The 13347-nt window shown below is 35.3% G+C and overlaps 2 protein-coding genes across 2 annotated transcripts in view; one reads left to right on the top strand and one right to left on the bottom strand.

Annotated features, from left to right (window-relative positions):
* Positions 1-13347, top strand: part of LOC137420701 (slit homolog 2 protein-like) — a 709809-nt gene that overhangs the window by 41872 nt on the left and 654590 nt on the right. The gene's annotated exons all lie outside the window — the stretch shown is intronic.
* LOC144890991 (uncharacterized) lies at positions 9315-10940 on the bottom strand. Its single transcript, XM_078772885.1, has 2 exons — positions 10720-10940; positions 9315-10544 (listed from the first exon to the last, which is right to left on the bottom strand). Exons 1-2 carry the CDS (start codon positions 10834-10836, stop codon positions 9315-9317), a joined length of 1347 nt encoding a protein of 448 aa, XP_078629011.1. The 5' UTR covers positions 10837-10940.

Raw genomic sequence — 13347 nt, 5'->3', positions numbered from 1 at the left:
AACTCTTTTAAATTAGAACCAAAAATGAATTACTTTACAAGATTAATAAGAGAGATGAATGTTAAGTATTGTGATGATAATACACCATTTCTTTCAAGGGAAGAGACTAATTGTATTGAGGAAATGTATAAGGGTTTAATGATATTTATTATTCAAAATAATTTTAATGGAAATGTTAATACAAGATACTATATAAATAAAATAATGGATTATTTTGAAATTAAACCCGAACTCAGGATAAAATATAGAGTTTCTCAAATAGCTCAAAAAAAGTTGGATAACTTGTTTTCCAAATATATAAATGAATGATTTTTTACCCGTTTGGGAAAATAAGATAAAATTTAATAACCATAAAAACATTCCAAATTCATTGAGATGTCTAATAGTTGGTTCAAGCGGATGTGGAAAAACCTGTTTACTTTTAAAGATGCTCCTTGGTTCTAATTTTTTAGATTATGATAATTTAATAATTTTTACAAAGTCAAGTTTTCAACCCGAGTATCAACTACTCTCACAGGGTTTTAATGCGGGTCTTAAAAAGGAAGACATTATCGGTTTATTTAAACTTCAAAACAAACTAAATGATTATAATATTGATGATATAATACAATTATTTTGTGATACACAGAAATCAAAATCGAAACCCATAACTTGTATTCTCAGTGATAATACGGATGATATACCTTCACCTCAAGATTTAGATAAATCAAAAAAGAACCTTGTCATCTTTGATGATTGTGTTAATGAGAGAAACCAAACAGTAATGGATAGCTACTATACAAGAGGGAGACATTCTTCTTGTAATTGTATATATCTTAGTCAATCATATTTTCAACTCCCTCGACGCTCAATAAGAAACAATGCCAATACTTTTATTTTATTTAAGTTAAATTCAATAGATGTAAATAATTTTTGGAGAGATAATTGCTCTACGTTATGTAGTAAAAAAGAATTTGAAAATTATATGAAACACACGATTGGAAAATATAAATATATTGTTGTGAAACAAGATGAGATACTAAATGATATTTTTCAATAAATAAATACAGAAAATGAATACTGAAGAAAGAGAAAGAAAGTTTAAGGAACATCAACAATTAGTTTCAAAAGTTGTTAAACAACAGGAAGAGATAAAGAAGAAACGGAGACAGAAACTAACTGGTGAAGAAGCCTTTGAAAGAAAACAAGAGAAATTCTTTAAACCACTTTTGAAAACTCAACACCCTACAGTTCCCACGGTAGAATTTACTCCGAAAAAACTTCAAATGCTCAAAGATTTTAGTCAGATAACAAAACAAGAACTTGGTGAATTAGAATATGATGACGAGGGATTATTTCGGAAACTTGAGCAGGTAAATCAACCCCCTAATTATGTTGTGGAAGCTCTTCAAAACAATGAATATTCTGCGGGTTCAAAAACCAGAGCAGGTCTCATTCCAACAGAAGAACCAGCAGTGTTTCATCTTGTGGAAGAAAAGGTATTGATATTTAATGATGAATTGATGTTCTTGAGTTCTACTCAACCAAATGTTAAATTAACTCCAAGATTAATGTTTCTTCTAACAAACCCCGGATTCAGCGGTTCAAAATATTTTGAGGAACCACTTGATATGGAAAGAGAGGAAGATAGGGTATATATTGAGTTGTTAAATACACTTGATTATGGAGTTTCTGTTGCTGGTAAAAGTAAGAAGAATGAGAAGGAGAAACATATTATTGATGCTTTAAGTAAGCTTGGTTCGGGTGTTAGTTTTCTTCCAAATGACCCATCACAATTAGTTAATAGGCTATTATTGTTATTAGGTAGTAAGAAGGCTGGAAACAACAATTGTTTTAATGAATCCTCAGCCATTTTAGATCAGTTGATGAACATGAAAATAATTAATAAATGTCAATACAAAGATATTTTATTAGATATTAAATAAGATGAGAAGCACAATTCTTAGTTTTAATTTCACAACGAGCGATTACACAGCTTCATTCCCTTACCCACTACAACTTGACCCCCTTACCTCATATGAGGCATCTTTGTTGTCAATGGAAACTTACAATACCCTTTTTAATATCACAGAGAAAAACAACAAGTTTAGTTATAATCCAGGCACTGCCGACAAAACTATAACTGTTTCACCTGGAGCTTACGAGATTTCTCAAATATCTTCAGAAGTCTCTCGCCTTATGAAAGAAAAAGGTGATGAACCAAAAAATATTGTAATAGATATTCAAACACACACTTCAAAATCAACTATTAAACTGAAAAATAATTATAAAGTTGATTTCACGATTGAAAATTCGTTCAGAGAGCTATTGGGTTTCTCTTCAAAAAAGATTGAAAATAACGGGACGTTTTACAGTGATAATGTTATCCAAATATCCTCCGGTATAAATTCAGTATTAATTCATTGTGATTTGATTGATGGTGCTTATAACGATGGAATAAGAACAAATACAATATTTTCATTCAGTGCATACTCAACCCCGATTGGTTATAAATTTAATATGGAACCAAAAAATCTTGTCTATTTACCTGTGTCAGGAAAAACCATATACAGAGTAAATTTTAGGATAACCGACCAAGATAATCGTATGATATCCTTTAATGATGAAATTATATCCATCAGAATTCACCTACGTGAAGTTTTTCAATAAATAAATAATGGTTATTGTAAGAAAACACGAGTTGGGAAAATATAAAATAATTACAGGGGAGGGCATGTTCCTTTCACCAGACTATACAAGGTATGTGGGTAAAGGATACTATAAACCTAAGAGACAACGGGGTGTGGGTCATCAATTTCGAAATAAAGGAGATGGGATAATTGATACTCTAATGGGTATTGGTTCAACCATTCTTAAACATAAAGACCTAATTGGTTCAACTGCTTCTCTCATGGGAAATGTAGCAGGTGTTGTAAAGAGTATAAAAGATGCTCAAAAGGAGTCCCATAAATTACAAGCAATCAAAGAAATTAAAAAAGGTAAAACTCAACTATCTTCACAAGAACGACAAAAAATCATTAAAATACTTGGGTCAGGGTTTCAACAATTTTAATACTATATAAATACAAGTATGGAAGCGATTGATAGTATATATGATTTGGATGATACGATTATCATTTCAAACTCTACTAAAAAGGAAGACTATTTTAAGGTAAATGCTATTACAGGAACCGACTGGAATTCAAACGGAACAAAAAGTTTTGAAATAAATAATCAACAAACTTACTTGAATATAGCTGATAGTTTCTTGCTGTGTAAATTTAAATTCACTAAGGCTGCGAATAATACTAATGCTACACTCGTAAATGATTTCTTCTGGAAAATGTTTGACAGTGTTCGCCTGTATATTGGAACACAAGAGGTTGAAGCGGTTGATTATGTCTCTGCTACATCTGAAATGATGAAATTTACACTATATTCGTTTGGTGATAGAATGGGTAAGGGAGCTGTTGAAGGCTTTATTCCTGATATGTCAACGGGAACAAACACAGACCCTGGTTATAGTCAAAGGAAGTCAATGTATAATGATGACGCAAAAGCTGAGAATAGTTTTACCGTAGCAGTACCTCTTAAAGGTATATTTGGATTTTGTGATTATGATAAAGTTTTGTATGGTCTTAAAATTAGATTTCAACTACAAAGGAATGATAATGTAAATAGATTGCTTTTTGGGGCTGAAAATGCTTTTGGCGACAATAATAAATTTGTTATTAATGATTTGTGTTGGTATATCAATGAATATACTCCTAATCTTAAAACGGAGGAGATGTTAAATAGAAGACTTAACTCAAAGAAACCGCTAAATGTATCATACCTTAAAAGAAGATGTCAACACGTTAAACTGGAACACACTACCTACACTTGGAATTTGGGTGTTCTTGAAGGAAAGCCACGATACCTATGGCTCATTTTTAAAAAACCAGATGGAGAGGAGGGTACTAATAAGAATAATGCGCTGAGTGATAATGCTAAGGTGAAACAACTTCGGGTTTCTCTTGATGGCACATTTTATCCGCGAGATAGATTGGAAATTGATTGGGAAAAAAATGATTATGCGGAAGCCTACAAGTCCTACCAAAAAGTGTGTGAAAGTAATGGTAATAATGATCCTATTTTGGATATGGTTGCATTTAAAGGTTTATATACAATCTACGCAATTGACCTGAGTTCTCAAAAGGAAACTATAAAGTCTAATCGAGTGGATACTTCTCTATACATTGAAAGAGGGGAGAATGAAGAAGTTGATGCTTATTGTTTGCTTTTGGAGGAAACAGAATTACAGATTAATACAGATAATGGTGTTATGATTAATATCACATAGGTTTTTTCTCATAAATAAATGGTAGGGGTATATGTTAATCAAATCAATCTTAATAAATTAACATCTTGTATTCAAAATCAAAAGCCTTGTATTATTAATGTTAATACAATTCAAAGAAAAGGAGCTGTAAGAATTGATGTTTTACTCACACACACACAAGTAAAAACACTAAATGATGTTGGATCACTTAAAATTAAAATGACGAAACCTATGTTAAAGAAATATTCAATAGACGAGTCAAGAGGAGGATTTCTCCCGTTTCTAATTCCTTTATTTGCTGGTTTAAGTGCGGCGGGAGCATTGACTGGTGGTATTTCAGCAGCGGTAAAAACTGCTAACGAAAGGAAGGCACAACTAAAAGCTCAAAAAGAATTGGAAAGACATAACAAGGAGTTGGAGAAACAAATTAGTGGAAGTGGTGTAATTGTAGATTTTGCTCAAAAACTTGAAAGTCTACCTGATAAAGCTAGATTGTTGGTTGGTGATATGCTTTCCTCTATCGCTCAAGCGGGTGTTAAACTAACTAAACGGGGTAATGGATTGTATCTTTCTCATAAATAAATGGATAAATGGTTTAAACAATTTGGAAAGAATACAACGTCAAATATAGAACTAGCCAAGTATTGTAAAACACTAAAAATTGATAATGTGGTAATCTGTATGAGAGATGAATTAATACATATAAATAAGAATACAAAGAATATTATTATGAATTTAGACACACAGAATGGTTCTCATTGGGTTTGTATTCATAATAGTCAGGATAAATATTATTTTGATAGTTATGGTATGCCACCACCTGTTGAAGTAATACAATTCTTACAGAATGGTGTTTATCAAACATTTCAAGTTCAAGAAATTAATTCTAAATGTTGTGGTCAATTATGTTTATATGTATTATTTCAACTCAACAATAATGAAAATTTTTATGATATCATTTTTAATCTAATATAAATGACTTATGTTGGAAAAGATGGTTCTATCTTTGGAAAATCCTCTCAGGATATTGATTTATCAAATTATTATACAAAGGCACAGGCTGAACGACAAAAATATAGTGTAAGTAAAAATATTAATATGAAGAATACTTATAAATTAATCAATTATCCAAACCCTACAGATGCGAATGACTTAATTAGATTAAGTGATTTATCACAATATATATTTTTAAAGAAAACAGCACGTTTTGTGAAAGAAGTAAAATTTACAACCACAACACCTGGTTATACTGACCATACACCTTTCCTCATTGAATTTAACTACCTGCTTACAATTGAATTTTATAAAGAAGGACATTTAGTTAATATGCGAATTAATAAATGGGGGTATGATATGCCTGATTTAGGGTATAATTGGTCTTTTTCAATAAACATAGAAGACCTACATGATTTAAATCAGTCTCGTAAAGAAGAATATTATCCACTTGGTGAGGATAAGGATTTATGTGGAAGTACAATTAGTAAACAACAAATACGTGATTTTAAGAAAAGAAAAATATATGATAGTATAGCGATGGTTCGCATGACAAAGAAGGAAGGTAATGAGATAAGGATAGAAAGCCGAGGAATACAAACCGATTTGGTAGTGGGAAGATGGGGTGGTATTACCTGTCATAATATTAATCTCACATATATTTCTGATACATAAATGGCAGGAAGAAGACTACAAGAGAATTATAATTTTTGTATTCAAGGATACCTACAAGAAAAGGGTGCTCGGTATTACATACCTTATGATTTGGAGCATATACATGGGAATTTTGTCATTAAAAACTGGCCTTATACTGATATTGTTAAACCCACAAATAGAGACTTGTTTAAAATATTAAATAAAAATGAACTTCTCAAAGTTATGAAATATAAAACTCTTTTAGAAATCGTCAACAAATCTTATTGGTATCCTATTATGAGAAAAATAATTATAGATACAAGAATATCTCAAAATCCAGATGAGTATATGTATAATATTCTTTGGGGTTCAAACTCAAGGGTAGCAAGGGATGAGGAAGGAGTTGAAGAAGAGAAGGAGGAAAGAGAGAAAATGGAGAAGGAGGAAAGGGAGAGGGAGGAGAAGGAGGAGAGGGAGAAAAAGGAGGAGAAGGAGGAGAGGGAGAAAAATGAGAAGGAGGAAAGGGAGAAAAGGGAGAAGGAGGAAAGGGAGAAAAGGGAGAAAAAGGAGAAGGAGGAGAGGGAGAAAATGGAGGAGGAGAGGGAGCAAAGAGAGAGGGAGGAAAAATATAAAAAGATGGAAATCATTGAGATTCATAAAAGATTGAGTGTATTAAAGCAAATAAATCAATCTCAACGCACCGAAGAGGAAATTAAAGAATTAACAACTCTTATGAAGATAATGGTTTCAAAAATAAGAACGTCAATGTCTTCAATTTCAGGGAGGAGATTTAAACGAGAAAGTGGTGAAGAAGAAGAAGAAGAAGAAGGAAAAGATTATGTGATTGATGATGTTGGTGTCATTGACTTTAGTTAGTTTTTATTTGTAAATAAATGGAGGAGAGAGTGAAGGCATTCCTTAGGATTCTTTATGTTTTAAAAATAAAGATTGAAATGTATATGTTGAAAACCAAAAAGGTTTTGATACTCTGTCGGAATTTTTCTGATAAATAAATATGAGTTATTGTCTCAAATGTAAAAAGAAAACTAAATCTAAAAATATCTCTTATGTTAAAGCTAAAAATAATAGAGTTTATCAAAAAGGAATATGTCAAGTATGTGGCTCTAAAAAGTGCCAATTCATCTCTCCTAAAAGAGGAGGAGACATACAAAAGTTTCTGTCAGGAAGTAAATTTACAACAACTGGAATTCCAGGGGAATTACACCTTCCAGGGTATTCTTTCTGTGGTCCAGGAACAAACTTGGATAAAAGATTAGATGAGGCTGACAATCCTAAACCTTGGTCTAAACCTACAAATAGGGTTGACGAAGTGTGTATGAAGCATGATATTGCTTATGGGAAAACCACTACGTTGACTGAAAAACATAAATCCGACAGCGAAATGTTGTATAATTTGTCTTTGATACAAAATCCAACGTTGAGAGAGAAAGTTGATAGGTTTATTGTGAGAAATTTGATAAATGCTAAATTGAAACTTGGTCTTGGTTATTCCTCAAAAAACTATTAGGCTCTAATGATGTCATCAAGACTGAGGAGCTTTTGGCTGAAGAATTACACAAACCTATAATCACAAAGTTTAAAAGAAGGAAGGTTTATTCTAAATACACTGACCACATATGGTCCGCTGATTTAATTGAATTGAATAATGACAGGGGATACAGGTATGCTTTAACCGTTATTGATTTGAGGAGTAGATTTGCCTGGGTTGTCCCTTTAAAAAATAAAAGGGGTGATACTTTAATGTTAGCCTTTAAGCTAATATTTGATCGGGATAAAAGGAAACCAAAGAAGTTATGGACTGATGAGGGAACAGAGTTCTATAACAAAATATTCATGAAATTTCTTAAGGGGAAGGGTATTAAATTATACAGCACCTTTAATGAAGGAAAGGCAGTTGTTATTGAGCGTTTTAATCGTACTTTAAAAGAGAAATTATATAAAAAATTCACACAACTCGGTTCTCAAAAATGGGTGTATTTAATTCAGGATATTGTAGATAATTACAATAATACAGTTCATTCATCAACACAATCAAAACCATCAGAAACATTTACAAAATTAGAATATGAAAAGGAGATTAATTTGAGAAAGCCCAAGTTTAAAGTTGGTGATATTGTAAGAATATACAAATGGAAAAGTCATTTTGAGAAAGGTTATACACAAAAATGGACTCGTGAATTATTTAAAATCATTGATGTAATGGATACAGTCCCTTGGACCTACAAATTATATGATTTAAATGGAGAAGAAATCTTGGGTTCATTTTACTCACAAGAATTACAAAAAACACAAGTAAGCAGGTAATACCCTTGAAAATAATAAATAAATAAATAAAATGTAATGGGGATACGTTTTTAAATCTGTGAACCCCAAACACAGAATCCCACAACTTTTTAGTTGGGGCTTAACTTTTGTGTGTGTATAATGGGGATACGTTTTTAAATCTGTGAACCCCAAACACAGAATCCCACAACTTTTTAGTTGGGGCTTAACTTTTGTGTGTGTATAATGGGGATACGTTTTTAAATCTGTGAACCCCAAACACAGAATCCCACAACTTTTTAGTTGGGGCTTAACTTTTGTGTGTGTATAATGGGGATACGTTTTTAAATCTGTGAACCCCAAACACAGAATCCCACAACTTTTTAGTTGGGGCTTAACTTTTGTGTGTGTATAATGGGGATACGTTTTTAAATCTGTGAACCCCAAACACAGAATCCCACAACTTTTTAGTTGGGGCTTAACTTTTGTGTGTGTATAATGGGGATACGTTTTTAAATCTGTGAACCCCAAACACAGAATCCCACAACTTTTTAGTTGGGGCTTAACTTTTGTGTGTGTATAATGGGGATACGTTTTTAAATCTGTGAACCCCAAACACAGAATCCCACAACTTTTTAGTTGGGGCTTAACTTTTGTGTGTGTGTGTGTATGTGCGAGTGAGTCATAATAATATACAAACCCTAACCCAACCCAAGCCCTAACCCAACCCCATCCCTAACCCAAACCCATCCCTAACCCAACCCATCCCTAACCCAACCCCATCCCTAACCCAACCCCATCCCTAACCCAACCCCATCCCTAACCCAACCCCATCCCTAACCCAACCCCATCCCTAACCCAACCCCAACCCTAACCCAACCCCATCCCTAACCCAACCCCATCCCTAACCCAACCCATCCCTAACCCTCACATTCAAAATCCCAACCCTAACCCAATCCCATCCCTAACCCAACCCCAACCCTAACCCTCACATTCAAAATCCCAACCCTAACCCAACCCATCCCTAACCCAACCCCATCCCTAACCCAACCCCAACCCTAACCCTCACATTCAAAATCCCAACCCTAACCCAACCCCATCCCTAACCCTCACATTCAAAATCCCACCCAAACCCTAACATAATCTTTCTTTTCTTCTTTTTTAAATACGTATTTCTTTTTTTTTTTTTCCTCTTCCTCCAATTCTGTCTTTCAAGGCTTTTAAGTTTGAAGAAGTAGAAATGGGAAGAAAGAATTTTCCAGCATTTTCTTCCTCGAACTTTCTTGATATTGCTTAAATCAAGCGTCATTAAATAAAGAACATTGTTCATTGCTTTAGAATCCAAAGAGTCTCCAAGAGGAACCCCACAGGTAGAGTCTCCAAAATAAAACCAACTTTCCAAGTTCCCAAGGTATAACCACATTCCTGTTGAGCCTCCAAGATAGGTATCACATTCCGAGTCATCAAAACAAAACCCCCATTCCGAGTCTCCAAAAATATAACCATCTTTCCAAGTCCCCAAGGTAAAACCACAATTTTCAGAAATATTGGGGGTTTCCGTGATAAGTCTCACATAGTATAACTGCGGACCATCAGGGAAAACTTCCCTTTCCCAATTTTTTAGGGTTTCTATGATGTGTCTCACATAGTATAACTGCGGACCATCAGGGAGAATTCCCATTTCACAATTTTTTAGGGTTTCTATGATGTGTCTCACATAGTATAACTGCGGACCATCAGGGAGAACTCTCCTTGCCCAATTTTTTAGGGTTTCTATGATGTGTCTCACATAGTATAACTGCGGACCATCAGGGAGAACTCTCCTTGCCCAATTTTTTAGGGTTTCTATGATGTGTCTCACATAGTATAACTGCGGACCATCAGGGAGAACTCTCCTTGCCCAATTTTTTAGGGTTTCTATGATGTGTCTCACATAGTATAACTGCGGACCATCAGGGAGAACTCTCCTTGCCCAATTTTTTAGGGTTTCTATGATGTGTCTCACATAGTATAACTGCGGACCATCAGGGAGAACTCTCCTTTCCCAATTTTCAGAAATTTGTGGGTCTCCAATGTATGACTTGTATTCTGGCTCATCAAGGTAGAACTTGTTCAGTGGGTTTTGTTTTGATAACTCACAACAAGTATCATCATGGTAAAACTCTTTTTCAGGATTTTGTGGATCTCCAAGGTATAACTCTTTGGCTGGGTCATCAAGGTAGAACTCGTTCTGGGGGTCTTGGTTGTTCAAAATGTCTTCAAACAAAAAAATAACTTCATCCCAAGTTGTGTTAAAAGCAGAATTTTCATTTCGTATCTCAGATACAATTTCCTGTGAAAGAAAATAACAATGTATTAATTTAATACAATATTTTTTATTTGTATAAATCAAGCTCTATGAATATTAAAATAAACTTTGTTAACTCTTACACGAGTCTCATCTTAAAAAAAAAAAAAAAAAAAAAAAAAAAAATTAAATAAATAAATAAATAAATAAACAAACTTACCTCCATTGAAAAGAGGTTCGAGTCCAGTTCATCAATCTGAAGGTTGAGTTCTACACAGGTAGTAGGACTCCATGGAATAGCAAAGTTATCCCATTCCATTTCGGCATAGTAGTCCATTCTCAAGTGAAGCAGAAAGCGTGTTTGAAAAAGCCTGTGTGGTCGGTGCCTTTTATAAGGACTGGGTGTGTCTTCCTGTGGAAATTCCCTGGGCGTGTCTTAACTGGAAATGATGTGATGGAAATTCCCTGAAAATGATGTAATGTATTACCTGGAAATGATACAATGCTGAAGAGTTTATAAAGTGGGTGGGACTTAGCAAAAATGGGAGGAGCTTAGCAAAAGTGGGCGGGGCTTAGTAAAAAGTGGGCGTGGCTTAACAAAAAGTGGGCGGGGCTTAGTAAAAATGGGCGTGGTTTACCAAAAAGTGGGCGGAGCTTACCAAAAAATGGTATGTGGCACTGGAGGCGCTCAAACAAGAACATTGAGGGAGGTTTACCATTTTATCTTAGCTCAGTTAAAATATCTTAATAAAGAACCAAACTCAAACATATTTTTTGTTAATATATTAGATGGTGAAGAGAGTTGTAGGAGAATTAAATTATTTCCCACGCATAAACAAATATTTGTAGGGTCGTTGTTTGAGTGGGTTATATTCACCAGATGATATTAAGAGTAAAAGGTTAAAAGGTCCATGAGGTCAGAAGGATCACAGGTGTTTAAGTGGTCTAATGAATAAGGATAACATGTCAAAAGGTTAGAAGGTTCGTAAAGAACAGGGTGAGAGAAATATAGGTGTTTAGGGGCAATGAGGGAGGGAAAGAATTAATATGGAAGTGAATGGGTCAATGTTTGAGTGGGTCAAAGATTAATCTGCCAGATGATATGTAGAAGAAGGATGATAGGTCTATAAGAGAAAACAAATATTTGTAGTGTTTGAGTGGTCTAATGAACAACATTAAGGATAGGTACTACAGACAAAAGGTTCATAAAGATGAGGGTGGGAGAAATAGAGGTGTTTATGATTTTTGAAAAAGACAAGGGGGTAAATGACATTAGATAGGGATTTCCCATGTTAAACGGAGGTGTCCCAGAAGCAACATTATTACACTACTGACATAGGTATTTAAAAACACTCAAAACCTCCCCAATCCTTTTTTCTGTTGAATCCAGTGATCATGAAAAAGGATGTACATGTATTCCATACAGTAGAAGGACATGATAAGATGATGAACAAATAAACAGTGTATGGGATGCAGCATCATTACCTCCGCCACCAAAGGTGCCCTGTCTGTCTGTCCGATTGTGAGCACGATATCTAAAAAAGCTATGCACGGATTCAGATGAAACTTGGTGGACAGGTTTAGTTGGGTCAAGGTAGTTGGGTCAAGGTTGGTTTAGTTGGGTGTGTGTCAAGGACGAATGATTAGATTTTGGTGATGGGGATCCGGATATGAGAATTTTTCAAGTGCTTCTTCACCATTGGGAGATAGGGCCAAAATTACATACAGTACTGTAAGCATGATATCTCATAAAGTTGTGGGCGGATTTTGTATGCATAGTCGAGGCTCATGGAATAGCTCGTACTAGTACATTGAACGAATCAGGACACAACAGGATAAAAGGAACAGTAGAGAGAGAAGGGGGAAACACCAACAGCAGAGTTGAAGGCCATGATAGAGGCAGACTTGGCCAAACAACAGGTGTGGAGAGGAATGGGGACCAGGAAAGGATGCATAGGATGGACAAGATGGATACAGAAGAAAACTCTCAGGAGGAAAACTGGATAGTTGGAAGAAGGAAAGGAAGGCTTTATGTGGGGTGAGGGTGGAAGATAGAGGGGTAAACGAGGGTAGAAAAGATCATGGTCTTGTATTGGGGATTATCTGAGATGGTGGTGAACATCTGTCTTGAATACCTGGAGAGAAGGATGAGATTGAAGAGAATGTGGAAGTTGATTCCACAGGTGGAAACAAAGAGGAACAAATAGGTGGAGTTGAGCAAAGATTCTGGGTTTAGGTAATTTCACCAGAAGGTGGTTGTTGTTGGTCTGTGTATGCACTGCAGAGACCTGGTGGTGGGGGTGAGGCGGGAATGCGGGGGGGGGGGGGGCAGAGAGGGGGTAGTGGGGTGGAGGGAAAGCATGGAAAGAGCAGAGGGTGCAAGACCAGAAAGGAGGCGGTAGAAGGCAGGGAGACCACTGACCTGTCTGTGATGGCAAAGTGATAGCCCATAGACTCTGCTTCATCGCGGGAGGCTACAATGATATTGAAGGCATTCGTGTTCATGGTGTCAAGCTGAGCAAGATGTTGGGCATGGGAGCCAGCCCAGAGGAGCGAGGGCTACTCCATCAAACTGCAAATGAAAGCCTTGTTGGTGGATAGGAGTTCAGGTGTGCCAAGGAAGGACTTTATATGACGGAGAATGTCCAGTCAGCGGCTGGCCTTTGGAGGCCAACTTTGAAGTGTGGTTTGCCCAAGAAAGATCAAGGCTGATTCTGACACCTAGTACCCAATAACTGAACTTCAAGAGGATTGTTAAGAAAGTAGATGGGGGGGTTTTGCCAGATGGTCCTTTCGGAGACAGATAGTGAGTGAGATTTGTCAGGATTTAAAGACATATTCCAAGTGT

The sequence above is a fragment of the Myxine glutinosa genome, chromosome 2 (genome assembly GCF_964187855.1).
Source record: "Myxine glutinosa chromosome 2, kmMyxGlut1.1, whole genome shotgun sequence".
NCBI classification, from domain to species: Eukaryota; Metazoa; Chordata; class Myxini; order Myxiniformes; family Myxinidae; genus Myxine; species Myxine glutinosa.
This window is presented reverse-complemented; position numbering and strand designations above follow the sequence as displayed.

Bases quoted from the DNA above. Each gene is read 5' to 3' on its own strand.
- LOC144890991 (XM_078772885.1), bottom strand. From the start codon at position 10,836: ATGGACTACTATGCCGAAATGGAATGGGATAACTTTGCTATTCCATGG. The intron at 10,545-10,719 runs GTAAGTTTGTTT...TTTCTTTCACAG, and splicing joins CGAACCTCTTTTCAATGGAG to GAAATTGTATCTGAGATACG.